Below are 18,415 nucleotides of genomic sequence, written 5' to 3'. Positions count from 1 at the left end.
TATTGGAATGGTGCCTTCGCGTTTTGGACGTTCCTTAAGTCCCCCTATGACATCCCCGGGTCTGTTCCTACTCCCTACTTTTGAGTCGCTACCATACTGCCTGCCACCTGGTTTTTGGTGGGGCGTTTAATTCAGAAAACTTCTTAGAAAATCCTGGTTGTTCTAAATGTGGTAGTTCTTTCAACTGAGCGGTAAAAGCTGCTTTTAAAGTCTTTACTTTGACATGTGTGGTACACAGGTACTCTTAAACATACGTTTGGACCCTAAAACAGACATTTGAACCCCGTCAACTTGATGCTTATGAAGAGAGAAGAGCAGCTGTCAAAGAAAGAGAGTAACTAATATCTTTAATATTTTCAGAGAGAGTGGTTTGGCTTTGTAGCTAATTAAATGTCATATTTACATACTACATAGGAGAAATTAGACTGGTGGGACTTCAAGTCTTGGCAGCATGGGACTGACTGAATGTACAGCTAGAAAAAATGCTTTGGGCTGGACGCGGTGGCTCATGCCCATCATCCCAGCACTTTGGGAGGCGGAGGTCGTAGGATTTCTTGAGTCCAGGTTAGAGACCAGCCTAGGCAACGTAAGGAGACCCCGTCTGTACAAAAAAGTGAAGAAAATTAGCCATGCGTGATGGCGGGCTCCTGTGGTCCAAGTTACTCGGGTGGCTGGGGTGGAAGGATGCCTGAGCCCAGGAGGTCAAGGCCACGGTGAGCAGTGGTGCCACTGCACTCCAGCCTGGGTGAGACTAGAGTGACAGAGCGAGACCCTGATTAAAAAAAAAAAAAAAAAAAAAAAGAGCCTTAAAATGAGCAAATACTCACTTTTAAAATCATTCCTAGTTAATGATATATGCCTAATGAATTTGCTTTAATGAGGTGCAGAATACTTAACATCATAGAAGCTTTTTTCTTAGTGTGAAAACTACTTTGTTTTTAGGATAAATTGTTTTGATGTTTACATTTTTAAGAATTGGTAGTGCAAAGAAATGCCTTATTTTAAAAGTCATCTACTTTATTTGGAATATTATAGGCTTAATGTTTCATAAATACTTAAAATGTGCTTAACCATCAAAATGACAGTTGAGCTTAAAATTTAATGAGAATTAGGACATTTTGTTATATATTTTCTTAGCTTATTAAAATAGTCAATGCAGTCAATTTTATGTTTTCTGTTCTCTTGTATAGAAATAGTAGAAAATGCCTAAAAAAAAGACTGGTGCGAGGAAGAAGGCTGAGAACCGCCGAGAACGTGAAAAACAACTAAGAGCATCAAGAAGCATGATAGATTTAGCTAAGCACCCATGTAATGCTTCAATGGTAACAGCTTTTTTTGATATCAACTGATAGTTAAACAAGTATATAGTATTTTATTTGAAGTACATCTGAATAAAGTTTTAGTGAATGTAGTATTTTTGCATATATTTTATTACTGAATTTGAAGTCTGTATGAGAAGCATGTCCACTGATTGTACTAACACCAAGTGACAATGATTTTTGTTTGATTTTATATTTTTTATAAAACTTGGCATATTTCCTCACATCCTGCTGTTGATAAATAGGTTATTGAACAAGAATAGGTAATAGAAACTGTGACATTTTCCAGCTTCTCTAATGCCTTAACTCAATTTGTCTTATTAGTTGGGTTTTCATTATTTTCTCTTAGCAATTTTTAAGTAATTTTACTTTACTTTTTACACTTTCTACTTTTCTTGACATCTGCTGCCTTTCTGTTCTATTATCCTATCTGCCTGTGTTGTGCTGAATAGGATAGTCCTGATAATTTCTGGGATGCTTTCAATGGTGAAAGTTGTGAAAAAGCAAGAGTATGTCATCACTACCTCTTTCCTTTGGCTATGTTTCTCTGAGTTACCCATTTCTCTCTATTTCCACTCCTCTCTACCTTTTCTGTTTCCAGTGTTCCTCTTTTCTCCCCCTTTTTTTGTTTCATCAAACATGTGAAATATGTATTATGACTTTAGCAAATGTTTGTTGTGCATCTGCTCTGTGCCAGGTATCATTTTAGGCACTGTACGTGATACATAGATGAATTGCATGCTCTGTATTTCCACAAGCTTACAGCTTATTTACTTAGGACTTATTTGTTTATAAATGACAGAAATCCAACTTAAATAGCCTCAGAGAAAAATAGTTTATTGAATGGATAATGGAATAACTCTCATGGCTTGGAGGGAGAAGGATGTAGCTGTTTCTTTTTGTTTTTAGTTACATTTTCTCAGTTTGTCTTACTCCATTTGTTTGGTTTCATAGCTCATATCACATGTTGTCCTCAGAGACGGAAAGAATTCTGATAGATTGGTCTTGACCCCATGCCCATCCTAGGTTTAAAATGTACTGGGTGTTTTCAGGTGGAGGGGGCAGGGTGGTGGGGGCAGGATTGATGAGCACAGTTGTGATGGTGAGGCTCCCTTCTGTGTGTCAGCGTTCTTTCCAGAGAAGAAAGATGCTGAGCAGATAAACTGATAAATGACTGGCATACCTAAATTTATATAACAATAGCTAGATTTTGGTAACTGCATTAATATAGATACAGTGTATTTATTAGGACTTAGAGGTGAAAAAGTTAAGTGTGTGTAGAGAGAGTGCAGTGAACAGAGGAGGTGGGATTATCATTAGAACTTCCAACTGGTAGAGATAGAGATTATAAGGAGGTACTTTTCAGGGAAAAGTATTAGAGTAAGCAGAGGCGTGGAGAAGAGAGAGTTTAAGGTATGTTTGGAGAGTGGCTGACCAATAGTGACTTGAATCTAAAAATAGGCCCGCAAGATTTAAAAAGTGGCTAGGCACCAGACTGGAGAGAACCACGTTTAGGAATCTGGATTTTTCTGTGAGCTTTATTACTTTGTGTTTTCTGCCATTTCTTGTAGAAAACCTACTTTATTCTGTAGCATTTGATTCCTTACAATGGGTAAACTACTGCTGTATTTAGCCTACTTTGTGATAATGCCACTTCTTCCTCTTGAGTGGTATGCCCAGAGTATACCTTTGTTATTTAAGGATGTGTAGATGCCTGTATACATGGGTGGGGTTGGAGGCTTTGGTGTAGTAGTCACTTAAATTTTAACAAAAAAAGCAGGATATTCTTTATAATGCAAGTAAATATGTGTTTTCTGCCAGCCGAAAAATAAATGTGATGTTCTTGTCTATTACAGGAATGTGACAAGTGTCAGAGGTAAGTTTTATGTATTCCTTTTTCTAGCTACTTATAATATATGGTCTCTCTACCCTTTTATCTGATATTAACTATATTTAAAAATTTTATTTCACATGACAAGGCGACAGAAGAATAGAGCATTTTGCTATTTTTGTAATGCTGTACAGAAGTTACCAATTTGTGCACAGTGTGGTAAGTATTTAATAACTAAGGACACATGCCTTTTCTTCTATCAGACTTTTGGTTGGCAGTTAATCAGTTTGAACTTGTTGGGTTGTGGTGGTGATTATTACTTACAGTGCTCATAATTGCTTGTAATGTTATGCCTTCCCACTAATAATTTAACAAAAAATGTTATTTGGCCTACCTAAAAACTGTCAGGTCTTGGTTTTGCCTCTTTGATGTAATGCTGGAAAATAATTAGGGTACATTGTAGATATAGGTTACTGATAAGTTGTTTTAAACAATAAAAAATCAGAATTCAGACTGATAACATTTGGTTATCCTGAATTTTTAATTATACCACCTTAGTGTTGTCAATATCCATTTGTTTACTTATCTAAATTTTTATTTTTTGCTGATATTGCCTAAGTAATAATTTTCTTCTACATTTAAATTGATAAAATTGCTAATTTTTTGATCATTTTTCTGTTTGATGCTTACTCTCTGATTCTTGAGTTTCCTCAAATATATTCCCAAGTGATTGAAATGGATTTACTAAGTTATGTACCCAGTTCTCAAGTGTGGTGGAAACTTTTACCCTGAGATGATTCAAAATTAAATTAAATGGTAGCAAAACAGGTGTTTCCCCAATAGTCTTCCATAGACTACCTGAGATAGTAGTAGGTATTTCTTAGAAAATAAATAAACATTTGAGAAATACCGCATGCTTCATGCTGTCAATCCCATCTGGGAGCGTTCTATTCCATATTGACATATTAAAAGTTCTGAAGGCCTACAATGAAGAAAGGTGATTAACTTTATTCACTCCAGATATACCCCACTAAACTTTTATTTGAACAAGTGTCCCTTTTATATGTGAAAAAATAGTTTCAGATAGACTAATTCTTGGAATATGCTCATTTAAATATATTTATATATGGTAATACTGCAGAAGGGTTAGTAACGTTTAGGTGTACAGCCCTGAATATTTCTAATGTAGTTCTGGCTTTCAAAGAGCATGGCTTTTCAGTTCTACAGTTGATAAATAAAAAACTAGCTTGAATGGAACACTCATCTGCTAGTTTTTTAACTTTATTTTAGAAAAGGCAAATGAGTATAGAGTGAGAAAAAAAGGTTTCTTGGAAAAATGAGACATAAAGTCTCGCCAGGCCCTTCCCATTTTTTTGTATCTCTGGGCTTGAATTTTGTAGCGATGTACATGGTTGCATTTCCCACTTACCGAGTCTTACACTTAGTGTTAGACGTGGAACGGTTGGGTAGTTGCTGGCTATTTCAGTTTCTCTAGGCCATTTCCCACCGTATAACTTTGTTCCTCAGGAAATCAAGGTAACAGAAAATTGAGCATCTTGTTTCTTTTGTGTTACACTTTGTGGAGTCTCAGATAGATGATTAGTGTGTCATCTTTGATTCTCGTATCTGATAAGCAAATTTTCTGATACTGTTTTTTGTTGGTAATTTAATTTGCTGCTAGATTAGAGATTTAGTGACTATGTTGTGATTTTTAGCCATGTCACTGTATTCTTGTTTATTGTGCTTACTTGGATGCTATTTCAATATTCACTTGGAAAAATGTTTACCTGAGGGCTATGCTTGTCAATTTTTACATATGTATAAAATTCAACGAATCAGATAAATTGCATAATCATTTTATTGTGAATTATAAAATATAAAAGTAATTTTAAAGCATTTCTTTTTAAAATCTGTTTTGGTTCATCAGAAAGTTCATAGGATTTTAAACTTAAAACGATCATTAAATTACGAAACATAACTTACGATTTCTGATTTTGGTACCAACAAGAAAAAGATGTTAATCACTTCATTGTATAGTTTATAATTACATATTTTAAAATAAATTTCTAATCCCAAACGATCTGACTCAGATAATAAGACCTAAGTTATATTCATTTTCTGTTTTTAGTTACATTTGCAGTATACTACACTGATTTCATTCCATTTGTTTTAAAATTATTTTCACAAGTACTTTAGTTAGTTAACAAGAGGAATTAGTGAGTATTTACATGTACTACTTGCAAGACTAACAATGCAAACTTTTTTCTTTTCTAGGGAAAACAAAGTGCATGATGAAGTCTTCAGACTGTGTTATAAAGCATGCTGGTGTATACAGTACTGGCCTTGCCATGGTGGTAAGCTTCTTGTCATTATCTCTTAGACCAGTATGTTTCTAAGGATAACACTGTCATTCTGTTCAGTGGTTATTCTAAATAGCAATGCCTTATTCCTTGTTTCAGTCTGCCATTATTTGGATTATCTGGCATGTTTTTTGTGTGATTTTCTTTTATTACCCACTTGTTGTTGGCTGCCTCTTTTTTCTTTTTGGGAAATGCACAAGGATAGAAACTTAATTCCATGTTGACCTAAACAAAAATTTATTTCTTAATGATACCTTTCTAATGTGTCTTAACCAGACATCAAAAAGCATCATGTACTGAAAGCCCTGCTTGCCAGTGTTCATGCCTTTAGTTAAATAAACAACTCAGTTCCAAAAAAACCTAAGATTAATTTTTCTCTAAAGCTTTGCATTTCAAGAAAGTGTATATTTGACATATAATTTCTTCATTACATTTAGCATTTTCTAAGAAAATTGTTTTAAATAATAACAGTTGGATTGTGTGATGCATTTCGCTTTATTTTCACTAAAACATGTTTTCCTTTTAAATTTGAGCTAACCAATTTTACTATATTCTATTGTGTGATTTTATGTTCGGGTTCAAATTTTAGTCCATGAAAAATGTAATACTGTTTTTGTGTCAAGTGTGTTTTATTTATGGTAAACTTCCAAGAACATACACATCTATCACAAGGCAGGCCTTTATGTATTTCATGTATGCATATTTTATAGAAGCAAGGAGCCAGAATTACGATCTTGTGACTTTCAATTATCTTTAGCAAAACCCTTTCAGTCTGTCTTGGTAGCTTTTTTATGTAAATTTACCAAATTCTTTTTAAAAAATTTACTGTATTCTATGAATGTGAATGATTTATTCTTAAATATAGAAATCATTTAAGTAAAATCATATGTTATTAGCTATAAATCTTGGGAATGCAATTTTCTAGATATCTTCTATTTGCCTCCCCTGCTTCTCCCTGAGAATGGGAGGAGACTAAGATTTGGGTGTTTATTCCCCCAATTAACTCCTTGCTAGGTTGTCCTGGTTTGGTTATGTTCTTTCTCTAAAGATCAATTTGTCTCTTTTAAACACTCCTAGAAGACCTGTTTCTTGGCAGAGCCCAGAAATCTGGTTGATCCAAGAGATATATTTGAGGATTTGCTAGCTGTACTAAAAATCCGTTTTTACCAGTCAAAAAACATTCTTCCTGTTTGCCATTTAAAGGAAAGATCTTCTAGTCCTACGCCCTTAAGCTTCTTTCTAGCTCTTATTATTCTGTAGTTGTCTTTGTGTTATTGCAACTTACAGACTTACTGTTTTGTCTTCATGTAGAATTGGAGAGTCTTATTTTATAATGTAGTTCCATATATTTACCTTAATTTTTTTTCCACAAAAAAATATATGAAAGGTTTAAAGCATAAGTTGCCTAAGAGAAAAAGAAGCTGGCAAAGTTTCATATTTTCTCAGTTATTCTAGAAAAGCTATGTGATTATTTTATAAATTACACAGATAAGAAGAAATTTTTAAAAATCGGAAATTGGAGTGTTTAAAAATTCAATTTAGTTACAGGAATTGCTATAGACAATAAAGCTTAAATGGTGGGGTTCAAACTTCATTTGAGTTAGAGTTCATTTTGAAGGAACACTTCCAGCTCCTTGGCTTAATTTAATGGTTTTAGGGTAAGTGTATAGTTTCCCCTTTACTTCTTTTGATTTATAGTTAAATTTTGTATATTGTGGATAGCTGTTAGGAAGTTGGTTTTTTCAGAAAAAACTTTTAAATATTGGCTTAGAGTGAGTAGTAAAACCATTTTTTAATTAAGTTGCCCACTATCAGTGAGCACTGTTAAATTGCTAAATGCATGCAATTTTGATGGCTGCCATGGTTAAATGATGGTTGCAACTGTCAAGAGACAGTGATTCTGTTTTCTTGTTCCTTGGCTGCAGGGTGCAATATGTGACTTCTGTGAAGCTTGGGTGTGCCATGGTAGGAAGTGTCTCAGCACACATGCCTGTGCCTGTCCTCTTACTGACGCTGAGTGTGTTGAGTGTGAACGAGGTGCATGGGACCATGGTGAGTCATTCGATACAAGTAATGAGTCTTGTTACAAGTGAAAGCTGACTTTCCAACATTCTGGATGCTATTTTTGAGGGTTCTTTCCAGGATACCATTGACAGATCCTAAGTACTGTTACTGTTTTGATTATCAGTGTAGTTGGAAAAGGGATTGATACTAGCAGTAATCGTCAGGGCTAGTATCGTTTACCTAAGTGGGTAGGGAGGGGGAGTTGGGGGGAGTGGATGGTCTCTTCGAGCTTTATGTTTTATGGGTTAGCCAGGGCATAGTGAGAGCCCACTTTTTAATGGTTCAGTTTCAAGTATTTAAATAGCTTCCATTTTAGTTTGCACCAGAACAAAAATTGCTGTGCAGTTTTGATGTGCCTCTGGAGTAACTTGCCATCTCTTCTGAGCAGTTTTGTAGATATGAGTTTTTTAATTAGTTTATTGTGTTATATTTACATTGCTTTTTTTTTAATCCAATAGGAGGCAGGATATTCAGTTGCTCTTTTTGTCATAACTTTCTCTGTGAAGATGATCAATTTGAGCATCAAGCCAGCTGCCAGGTTTTAGAGGCAGAAACATTTAAATGTAAGTTTTTTTAATATTAGATGTTCTTTATATCCAAGGTTCTGACTACTAGTATAAGTGTTAAACTTAATAAAAAAGAAATTAAGATTTTTATGTAGCTCTTGTGAACTATAATTTAACTTAATAACTAATTCCTGTTTCTAGAAAAAACTCAGAACACATAGTCCTGAATTTTCAACATGAATGCATGTTGGTTGGGTTAGTTCTTCATTTTGTAGGCTTGACCAGGCATTGTAGGACTCTGGCATTTCTGGTTCAGAGGGCCAGATGTCATTTTATCTTCACATTATTATAACAACCATGCCTCACCCTTCTTCCTCCCCTTCCCATTTCTAAATGCCCTCAAGTAAGTGGTATCACCCTTAGTTTGTTCCAGTGATTCTAGTTGGTTCCAGTTATTCTTAGATAGGAGTGTGCATCAGAAGTACCTGTGGTGGTTATTAAAAAAAATACACATTCCCAGGCCCCATCCTCAAAGATTTCTATCTTTAAGTCTGTGGGTGCCAGACATCTGAATTTAACCTGCATGCATAATTTTTATGTATTTTCCAGTTGAGAACTAGTGTTATGTACTAGGTTAATAGTGTCATTTTATGGTCAATTTCTTTCTCAAAAGGTTAACTGAATGAGAATCCACATAAAGCAGTGGTATTATGGTACCCAGCACTTTGAAAGCCCTTATTAAATAGTAGTTATCATCATAAGAAAAAGACTGAAATTCCCTAGATATTTGCTACCTTTAATTTGGTTCTTGTTCTCATATGAAATGCAAATTTCTATACTCATCTATACGTTTAAAGTTGCGAAGACATCTATTTGAGATATACACACAACACATACACTCCACATACACTATTTCTCTCTCTATATTTCTTGCAATATTTATGTAAGTATTTCTTGCAGCATTTATGTATAAGATTAATGAAGCATCACAAAGTATATAGCATTTTTGATCCTTTCTTAGCTTTTTATAGAATATGTAATATAACAATTGAATTATTTCATTTGGGGCATGGGAGCTTTGTGTGTTTTATTGCATTTGAACCCAAAAGATAGGAGGCTGTGAGTGGTAAGGCTATAATTCCATCACAAGCTTTAAATGATTTAATAAAACACAAAGGAAAAATCTAAGAACTGAAATGTGACAGGATTTTAAGATGAGTCTGTGTCCCACAGGTGTTTCATGCAATCGACTTGGCCAGCATTCGTGTCTCCGGTGTAAGGTATATTTTTTCTTTTTAGATTTTTATTTTAATCCCTGTACTCTTCCACTAGATATCAGATTATTTGTAACTGTAATTTATGAAGCATCTTAAAATTGTATAGTTTAATTCTTTGATTTTCAAGATTGTAGAATTGACGTTGAGAAAGCGAAGTGACTTTCCAGTGGCCATCCAGTTGCCTTATGGTAGAGTTGCCACTAGTGCACGTGTCTCTGGACTCCTGGCTCAGTGCTTTTTTTAACTTTATGCTGATGGAGAACGTGCTAACCAAAGTGATGGGAGTATACTTTAATTACTATAAAAATGCACTCGCTTAGAAGAATTGGGGTAAATTGAGGATTTCCCTGGTATTCTGGTCCCTAGACCGTGTCTCTAGCATTTCTGTTTGTCACAGATTACTAAACAGTTGCAGCCTGTTCACTTCCTCTCAGAAACGTTTCTCTGGTTCTTATATTCCTAACCTGTCCCTTATTTCTTTCCCAACTCTGCTCCAGTTTTGCCAGATGGCTTTTGGTCTATTGGCGGTGTGCATGCTTTCAAGCTTTTGGCTGTTTGTGCTATTTCCTCTCCCAGGACCCTCTTCCATCTTTGCTCACCCTACTGCACTCATCCTCCTTCAGGTCTCAGCTGGGACTTCATGTCTCCCCACAAGCCTTTTTGAGTCCCATATCTGGTTTATGCCCCTCCTCTGGCCTTTCCTTTCAGTACTTAGTGTCTTGTAATTGCCTCCTCACCGTCTGTGTCCCTAATTAGACTGTATACTCTGTGAGGTAAATAGACCGATTACCATTACTTCATCAGGGACCTTGTGAATACTCAGATATTTATGAATGACTGAGTGGACCTATATGTCATACTCTGTTAGTTTGCCTTGTGTTAGACCATGATTCAGAAGAGTCCTAGAGAAACCGTTTCCCTTAAGAAATTGAAATGAGAAGTGTGTTGGTCCCAACAAAACTCTTAATTTCTCTGCATTAACAAAGCTACCTTTTAAAGTTTCCTTGAAATATTGAGTACCATCTTTTGGTATATTTTTGAATTTTTATTTTACTTCTCCCATACAGGCTTGCTTCTGTGATGATCATACAAGGAGCAAGGTATTTAAGCAAGAAAAGGGAAAACAACCTCCTTGCCCTAAATGTGGACACGAAACTCAGGAGACTAAGGATCTTAGCATGTCAAGTAAGCTTTTCTTAAACTACCAAGGATGATTTTGCTTTCATGCTTACACAAAGTTTATCTTTTTTTCTCTCTGTTTGTTTTATTGCCTCTTCTTTATATTTGAAAAGATGAACGTGTTCTCTTAAGCAAGTAGGGTTTTACTGCCTAGGAAAATATTTGAATAAAATTTTTCACTGAAGTAATAAAACTATATTTTGATATTTGGTATTTGCCTTAGTTAATGACAGTAGATACTGAAATTCAAGGTTAAAAATAGTGATTTTTTTTGGTGTGTTTTTACTGGTGCTTCTTTATTAATAATTGAGTAGCTATAAATCCTTAATATTCCTGTAATCTGTAGTACTTGGAAATTAAATTCATTCTGAAGCTATTCTTATTTGTGTTTGTGCAATTATGTTTTTTTATGTAATGTTTCATGACTCTAGAAAATTGCTTTATGGGGTTTTTTTTTTTTTTTTGAGTTGAAGTCTCACTCTGTCACCCAGACTGGAGTGCAGTGGCATGCTCCCAGCCACTGCAGTCTCGACCTGCTGGGCTCCGGCTATCCTTCCGCCGCAGCCTTCCAAGTAGCTGGAACTACAGGCGCGCGCTACCACACCTGGCTAATTTTTATTTATTTATTGTAGAGACGAGTTCTTGCCAAGTTGCCCAGATGGGTCTCGAACTCGTGGGCTCAGGCAGTCCACTCACCTCAGCCTCCCAAAGTGCTGGGATTACAGACTGAACCGTCAAGCCCGGCCTGCTTTATGGTTTTTATGTAGCTTTTCAATGAAATAATAAGACTGCTACAAACATGCAGCTCATATTTTGTTAGAAAAATTTGACTCTTTACCAGACATCAGAATGGAACCAACATTCTAGATGACTCTGACAGTACTTTAAAGGTGTAGCTGCACAGTAAGGTGAGACTGATGATTTTGCTGATTTTCTGCACTAAACCTGGTGTCACTACTAAGTAGAAGAATGTGCGTCTGCGTGATAAAATATAGCTGTCTTAAGAAAAACGTAGGGACATGTGGAATCACCTGTGTTCTGTGAATTATGTGATTCAAGAATAAACTTGTCAGTGAAAAAATGAAAGCTGTTTTAGTTTTTAACATGCTTTAGCATCTTTGGAGTGTTTATTAATCTAATTCTTTTTCTATATTTAATGAAATGGCATTGTGATTTTTTTCATTTTTCATAGACTCATTGCATGAGAAAGTTAGGAAAAGATGACCTTTTTTTCATTGGGGAGTATAGCAGCCGATAATGTTCATGTAATTTTATGTATTAGAGAGGAAATAAGGATGTAGAGAATTGGAACTAATGAAATGCTGTGTACATGTCTGTCTTTTGCAGCACGCTCTCTGAAATTTGGCAGGCAGACTGGAGGTGAAGAGGGAGATGGAGCTTCTGGGTATGATGCTTACTGGAAGAATCTTTCATCTGACAAGTATGGTGATACCAGCTACCACGATGAGGAGGAGGATGAGTATGAAGCAGAGGATGACGAGGAGGAGGATGAAGGCAGAAAGGATTCAGATGCTGAGTCCTCAGATTTGTTTACTAATTTGAATTTAGGAAGGACCTATGCCAGTGGCTATGCTCACTATGAGGAACAAGAGAACTAGTGGGCTGCTTGCCCGCGGGCGGCCATGTGTGAGAAGCAGGAGTGTGTGTGCTTGGTACATTGTGTGCGAATGTTCAAAAGGACTGTCAGCCTCGTGCAGAAGGCTAGTTCCACTTGGCCAAGGAGTGGGTAATAGCGTTTTTAGGGAACTGATAATCAGGGTTACAGCAGAAGAAAATGAGTTTCAAATGTAAGGTGTTTATAGATCGAAGCAATTGAAGCATCATGGATTGTTACAGATTTCAGTAATCTAGTAGGTTTTGCCAATTAGATACATAAATGCAGGATAAAGCAATAGGCTGGTAATATGTTTGAAATTAAATTACATTTTTTATCAAAGTACATTGTGTCTGGCTTTGTAAAATGTAATGTGTAAAATGAATTACTGTATTTTTCCTTTTATGTCCACAAAATGAAAGTCATATGTTGTTATATTTTAAATTTTCATTAAATATTCATGTTTTCTTAAGTAGCCATGATACATGTTTAGCATTTGGACCCATGCATCTCTTTCTTCACGGTATATGTCCCGATACCTATTATTAATGCCTAAATGTGTTGACAAAGGTGACTACCCAGCCATTTTTCATAGATACAATATCAGAAATTGTATCATTATGGATGCTTTACCCAGGAAATTTCATCTTTCTTTGAATAAATCTAGTATTTCACATATATGCTTTTGATACTTTATTTATTTTCTTGTTATGCATTTTCATCTTATTTTTGGAAGCATTTCATTTTTTTCATAAACTGCTTCATTGTTTGCTAATATGGAAAATAGCAGAGATTGTGTAGTATACACAAAGATAGGCGGCCCAGACCCCATCATCAATGATAAGTGGAGAACAGAGGCACAAGTACTGAGTGTTAAAACTCACATTGACAAGGAATTGGGATGGTATAGTGGTACAAGCGAAAGCATTCTCTGACTGGCTGGCATTTTCGATGTATGGAGGAAATTGTAGATATGAGGATAACGGGGTCAGTCAGATGGCTATGGTTGAGCCATTCTAGTTCTATAGAAACAACAGCTGAGGACAAAAACACAATGGAAAGCCAAGTGTGAAAGCCAGCAGGCCTCTGGTTGTATATAAAAAGCTTTGCATTTCCTGCAGCAGGAGGACTGAAAAAGCAGGATGAGGTCCAAGAATTGATAGTCAAAGACAGTTGTCAACCAAGACGAATGAGTGTATTGTATCAAAGTCAGGACACTGCTTGGGAAAACCTGAGACCCTACTAACGTGGTGGAGGCATGAATGGATGCTGCTGAAGAGTTTTACTCCCCAGACTCCTAAACTTCCTGAGCCTGGTGTCATAGCTCACCCCTCCCTGTTAAGGGCAAGCACTCCCTACCTCATTGTCAAGCTGAATGACAATGCAGAGTCTTTTACCAGGCAGCTTGTGCCCCCTTCATGACTTGCCTGGCCATTATAAGTTATTTAATCACCAGGGCTAAAATTAGGGTTAAGTAACTGTAACTAAGGTTAAACAAAACTCGGGCAAGTGCTGGACCTAAAGTGGAAAGAAACAGACTGCCCCAAAGGAACTGCTGGTGTGTACTGGGAAGAGCTGGGTGACTATGCTAGAGACTGGACTCAGAGTGCTTAAGGGCGAGAACGTAAAGTCGGGGAGTTTGATGGCATCCCCCACATTTGGTCCTCGGATTGAGGATAGGAGCTATCTTAAGTTACAGGGTTTAACACCCAGTCCAGGATCCTGGGAAATGGTGTGAGCTCATTACCAGGATGGCTTTCAAGAAGCATGAAAAATGTAATGGACCATTCAGAGCAAACTTCAAATGCCAGCGTTACTGTGACAGGGGAGGAAGGAATTCAAAAGATGGAGGGAGTGGATAGATGGTGTTTGGCTGGAAAACATGGGAAAGCTTAGTGAACACCTCACTTCCGGGCCACAGAGACATGAACTGATGACAAGGAACAAGCACCCCTAAAAAGTTTAGCAGTAGCTCTCTGGAAGGCAATACTGACTGACAGTAGGAAACGAAATAGCTTACTGATGGCAATGTGTGACAAGACTGAAAAATAGTGGTCAAGTGACAGTGTCTAACCGCCAAAAGTCAGGAGGTCACAATGAACCTAATGACACTCAAAGTGAGAGTGGCTGTGAGCATAGCACCCTTAGGGGCAAAAGTGCCAACAAGAACCCTGCTGAATTTGTAGCACTAGACAAAATTAAGGGTGGATTACATGAAGGCTGAGGGTGGCTACCCCAATAAAAAGTTTCCATTCGTTGCTTGGTTTCTGGATCTGAGTTGGTTTTCAGACCCGGGGCCCATTGCTAAGAAATGGCTGGGTCCCAGGAGGGTGTCTACAACATCATGATATTTGTACAAGGTAATGATGCTCCCAGTGCTCCCCCAAGGGACCTGCAGTCACTTGCTCTGGTGATTCTAACTTCAGGAAAGAGGGAATATAAGGCATTTTAAGAATTTGGGGGCATGGAGTCTGAATTCACATTGGTATCCAGAAACTCAGTATCCTTGTTGCTTCCCTGAGGGCTCATGGAATGTTGATTTACCAGCATGAGATCCCATGTCATGGATGTCAGGTCATGGGATCATCTGTGAAGTAGAGGAGGCACAATAATAGGCCTGTGACCATGGAGTCCACTGGTCACATTAGGTACTACATCATCCAGAAACTTCCTGCCTGATGATACTTTGTAGCGGTGTACTGAAAACACGCTGACCAACCACTCAGAGACAAGACTCAGCAAGGATTTTATCCTATCATTCACATCACAGATATGCACTGAATCACAGATAATTTGTTTCCATTGTGTTCTCAATAGAGAAAATGCAAATGTGGTAGAACTGTGTAACCTCAAAACTCATGTCCACGTGAAATGTCAGAACGTGACCTTATTTGGAAGAAGGGTCTTTGCAGTTGCAATTAGTTAAGATGAGGTCAGCTCATATCCAAAGACTGGTGTCCTTATAAGAAGAGGAGCCGGGCACATATACATACAGATGCACAAGGAGGAAGGCCATGAAAAGACGGAGTCAGAGATTAGTGCGGTACGGCTACAAGCTAAATAATGCCAAGGATTGCCCACGGTCACCAGAAGCCAGGAGAGAAACATGGAACAGACGATTCCTCAGTGCCTCCAGAAGGAACAAACCCTGCCGACACCTTGGTTTTGTACTTCTATCCTCCTGAGATGTTAAAAATAAATTTTCTGTTGTCTTAAACCACTGAGTTTGTGATAATTTCTTACAGTAACCCTAGGAAACCAAAATGCCATGGGAACTAAGAGTGGAAGCAGGAGTTGCCATCACTGTAAAGGATTCATTGGGGGAACAAACATGTTGCTTCCCATCCCTTCAACTCTGGATTCTGGATAACAAATTCTTTGTCCTTAAAAGGGGCACCTTTCTTCAGGGGACCCAATAAATACCACTGAAGAATCAGTTATGACTGTCATCTTGGTATCTTTGGCTTTTTATATCCAGGAACCAAGAGGCAAGAAGATAAATCACTGTCTTGGCAGAGATAAGTGACTCTTTTCCTTAGATGGAGGGAAGGATGCTTTGACATGATGAGTACAGGGAGAATTATGAGATGATTCACTTGAGTTTTCTAGACACGCCTTTGCCCACTTATGACTGTAAATGGACAAGGATGGACATGGCCAACAGTTCCAGTATATGAGGATATAATGACTAGATGCCTTGGGGATGAGGGTTTGGGTCAAGACACTAGTTAAGCCACCGAGACCAGCAGAGGTGATCATTGTCAACTGGCTTAAGGACCTGCCTTGGTTGCATTAAGTTGCCTTGCCTGAAGACAAGTCCTTCCCAGGGCATCTAGTGACTGGGTGACTGGCTTGGCTATTTTGGGTCAACATCAACCCAACTATGACACCTATCAAGTTAATGTCCATATACAGGATCTAAAACATAACACTTAAGAACACTGGGTAAATATATTTTCCTTCTATGTATTTTGATCATGGTTTGGCAAACTCTTGACTGGAATATTGTAATGATGTATGTGGAGGTGACCTTTCTAAGTCACCTACAAGCTTCTGCTCATGCAGAATGTATTAGTCCATTTTAGAAAGTGAATAGACCATATAGCATGCACACCTGCACTGTACAGAATGACCAGGTTACTTATTTGCCTAATGGGAACAATTCAAAGGATGAAGCTTAGTATATTAAGCCCTAATAATATTTTGTGGAATCTGACAGTACAATGATCAATCAGACGTCAGACATGAGGAAGCATTTTTAATAAGAAATTGGAATTAAGAGACAATGTATACAGAGGCAAGGGCATTTTTGATGAGCTTTTGTGGGAAAGCAAAACATATATATGTGCTGACTGCAGTTTACTAATTTGTGTAACCAAACTAAGCCACCAAACAGCATTTTTACCTTCAATCCAGGTAAAAATGCAGTTAGCATTTGCTACTACATACCTAGTGTCAAAATAATAGAATGCCGGGACAGATGAAATATTTAAAGATAAACAAGTATTATTTAAGACCTTAATGCTTGAATTTTATTAGAGAAAATAAGATGCAGTTCAATGTTAACAGTAGCTAATGTTTGCTATGTGTTTTTTGTATTGCCCAAGTTGCTTTACTGCCAAGAGCTCATTGAATTCTCACAACAGAGGTAGTGCCCTGGAGTTAGCTCCTCAGGAAAGCCACATGTGCCTACCCTGCTCTGGACTGGATCAGTGCTAATGGCAAATGGCTTGTGCTGCTCTTGTGGTCATGGAATCAGAGCATTGTTGCTGCTGCTGCCATTACTAACTAAAGTGTCCACTTCAGGTTGCTACCACTGCCTCTTGTCACTTGTGGTCACAGCTGCTGGTCTCAAACTGCTGGGCTCAAGTGATCCTCCCTCTGGATCTCCCAAAGTGCTAGGATTGTGCTAGGATTACAGACGTGAGCCACCATGCCAGGCTCTTTGTGGACTTCTAAAAGAGGATTTTCGAAAGCACTGTCAGTACCTTTAGAATAAATTAAGCATGTTTCGATCTGATTTCAAAGGACGATGGCATCTCTCGCCACATGTCCTGGATTTTTGTTGTTGCTGTTGCCACTAAGCTGTGAGACGAAGATGGACTTCCTTTGGGTTAACCTTTTGTGTGGTGGAGGAGTGCAGGGATAGTAAGTCCTCATGGGAGGGACCTCTGACTAATGGGAGACAGAAACAAGTGGATAAATGTGTCTCCCTTCCTCCCTTTCACAGTGATTTCTAATGTCCTCTCTGAGTATGTCCTGGGAAACCAAGAAATCAGCTTGTCACAGACTTTGGCCTCTCAGAAACTTCCTCTGTGAGGTTTTTCTCCCATCCTATGTCATTTTCCTTTTACTCACTCCTGCTTCTCCGTGATTACACTATTTCTTGTAGCCCTTTCTAAGGAAACTGGGCCAACACAGGGAGAAGTTACTTATGCCAGGCGATATGTGTGCTTGAGGAAAGTGCAAAGAAAATGTAGAATGCAGGAAGGTAGAACTAAAATATTGGGTATCTGTGGAAAGATTTAAGGAAAATCTACAGAGGGAGGGACTTGCTATATATGAACGACACTAAACAAATGAAATATATTTTAAAATAGACAAGCCTAGAATGTGTTATTTAAGTAAATAAATAAACTTGGGGATGATATGTGTTTTAGTAATACTTGTGTGAGTCAGCATTTTCTTTAGAAGTCATTTGAATTTTGTAGGCATACCATCATTGTGGTTCAAAATGGACTTTACTACTTTAGTCTAGCATCACTGGCTCCAAATGATTCTTGGCATTTTTAGAGCTTAAATTTAGGAAGGTTTGAAGAATCAATATTTATAAGCTTTTGAAAGATATCTTTGTATAATTCTAAAATAGGATTTTAAAAAGCGCTCCCAGTACCTTTAGAATAAATTAATCATGTTCAAACTGATTTAAAAGGAACAACAGATATTTTCAGTGTGAAATTACTGATGTATTTGTATATATTTAATTGATTCAGGTTTTATTTGGGGATCAACTATTTCTTCAAATCCTGGGCTTATCACTTCTTGCTCTAAGTTTCCTAATCTATAAAGAGGGCATAATATCTTATAAGGCTATTTTGATAATTAACTAAATGAGATAAAGGCATTCTCTAGTACTCTTTTTTTTTTTTTTTTGAGTTGGAGTCTCACTCTGTCACCCAGACTGGAGTGCAGTGGCCGCCCCCGGCCACCGCAGCCTCGACCTGCTGGGCTCCGGCGATCCTTCTGCCTCAGCCTTCCAAGTAG

General features: G+C 37.5%; 1 protein-coding gene across 1 annotated transcript; it reads left to right on the top strand.

Moving 5' to 3' along the window:
* Positions 1 to 1,200: 1,200 nt before the first annotated feature.
* ZNF330 (zinc finger protein 330) lies at positions 1,201 to 12,829 on the top strand. Its single transcript, XM_008060147.2, has 9 exons — positions 1,201 to 1,322; positions 3,176 to 3,195; positions 3,299 to 3,369; positions 5,425 to 5,504; positions 7,436 to 7,562; positions 8,033 to 8,137; positions 9,314 to 9,360; positions 10,425 to 10,542; positions 11,884 to 12,829. The coding sequence occupies exons 1-9, from the start codon at positions 1,203 to 1,205 to the stop codon at positions 12,153 to 12,155; spliced, it is 960 nt and encodes a 319-aa protein (XP_008058338.1). The 5' UTR covers positions 1,201 to 1,202; the 3' UTR covers positions 12,156 to 12,829.
* The last annotated feature ends 5,586 nt before the right edge of the window (positions 12,830 to 18,415 follow it).

The sequence above is a fragment of the Carlito syrichta genome, unplaced genomic scaffold (assembly GCF_000164805.1).
Source record: "Carlito syrichta isolate Samal-C Ts95f unplaced genomic scaffold, Tarsius_syrichta-2.0.1 Scaffold304536, whole genome shotgun sequence".
Taxonomy (NCBI): Eukaryota; Metazoa; Chordata; class Mammalia; order Primates; family Tarsiidae; genus Carlito; species Carlito syrichta.
This window is presented reverse-complemented; position numbering and strand designations above follow the sequence as displayed.

What these genes read in the sequence shown, in the direction of transcription:
- ZNF330 (XM_008060147.2), top strand. Translation starts at nt 1,203, where the DNA reads ATGCCTAAAAAAAAGACTGGTGCGAGGAAGAAGGCTGAGAACCGCCGA. An exon ending in GAATGTGACAAGTGTCAGAG is followed by an intron (nt 3,196 to 3,298) that starts GTAAGTTTTATG and finishes TCACATGACAAG; the next exon opens with GCGACAGAAGAATAGAGCAT. An exon ending in ACCAATTTGTGCACAGTGTG is followed by an intron (nt 3,370 to 5,424) that starts GTAAGTATTTAA and finishes TTTCTTTTCTAG; the next exon opens with GGAAAACAAAGTGCATGATG.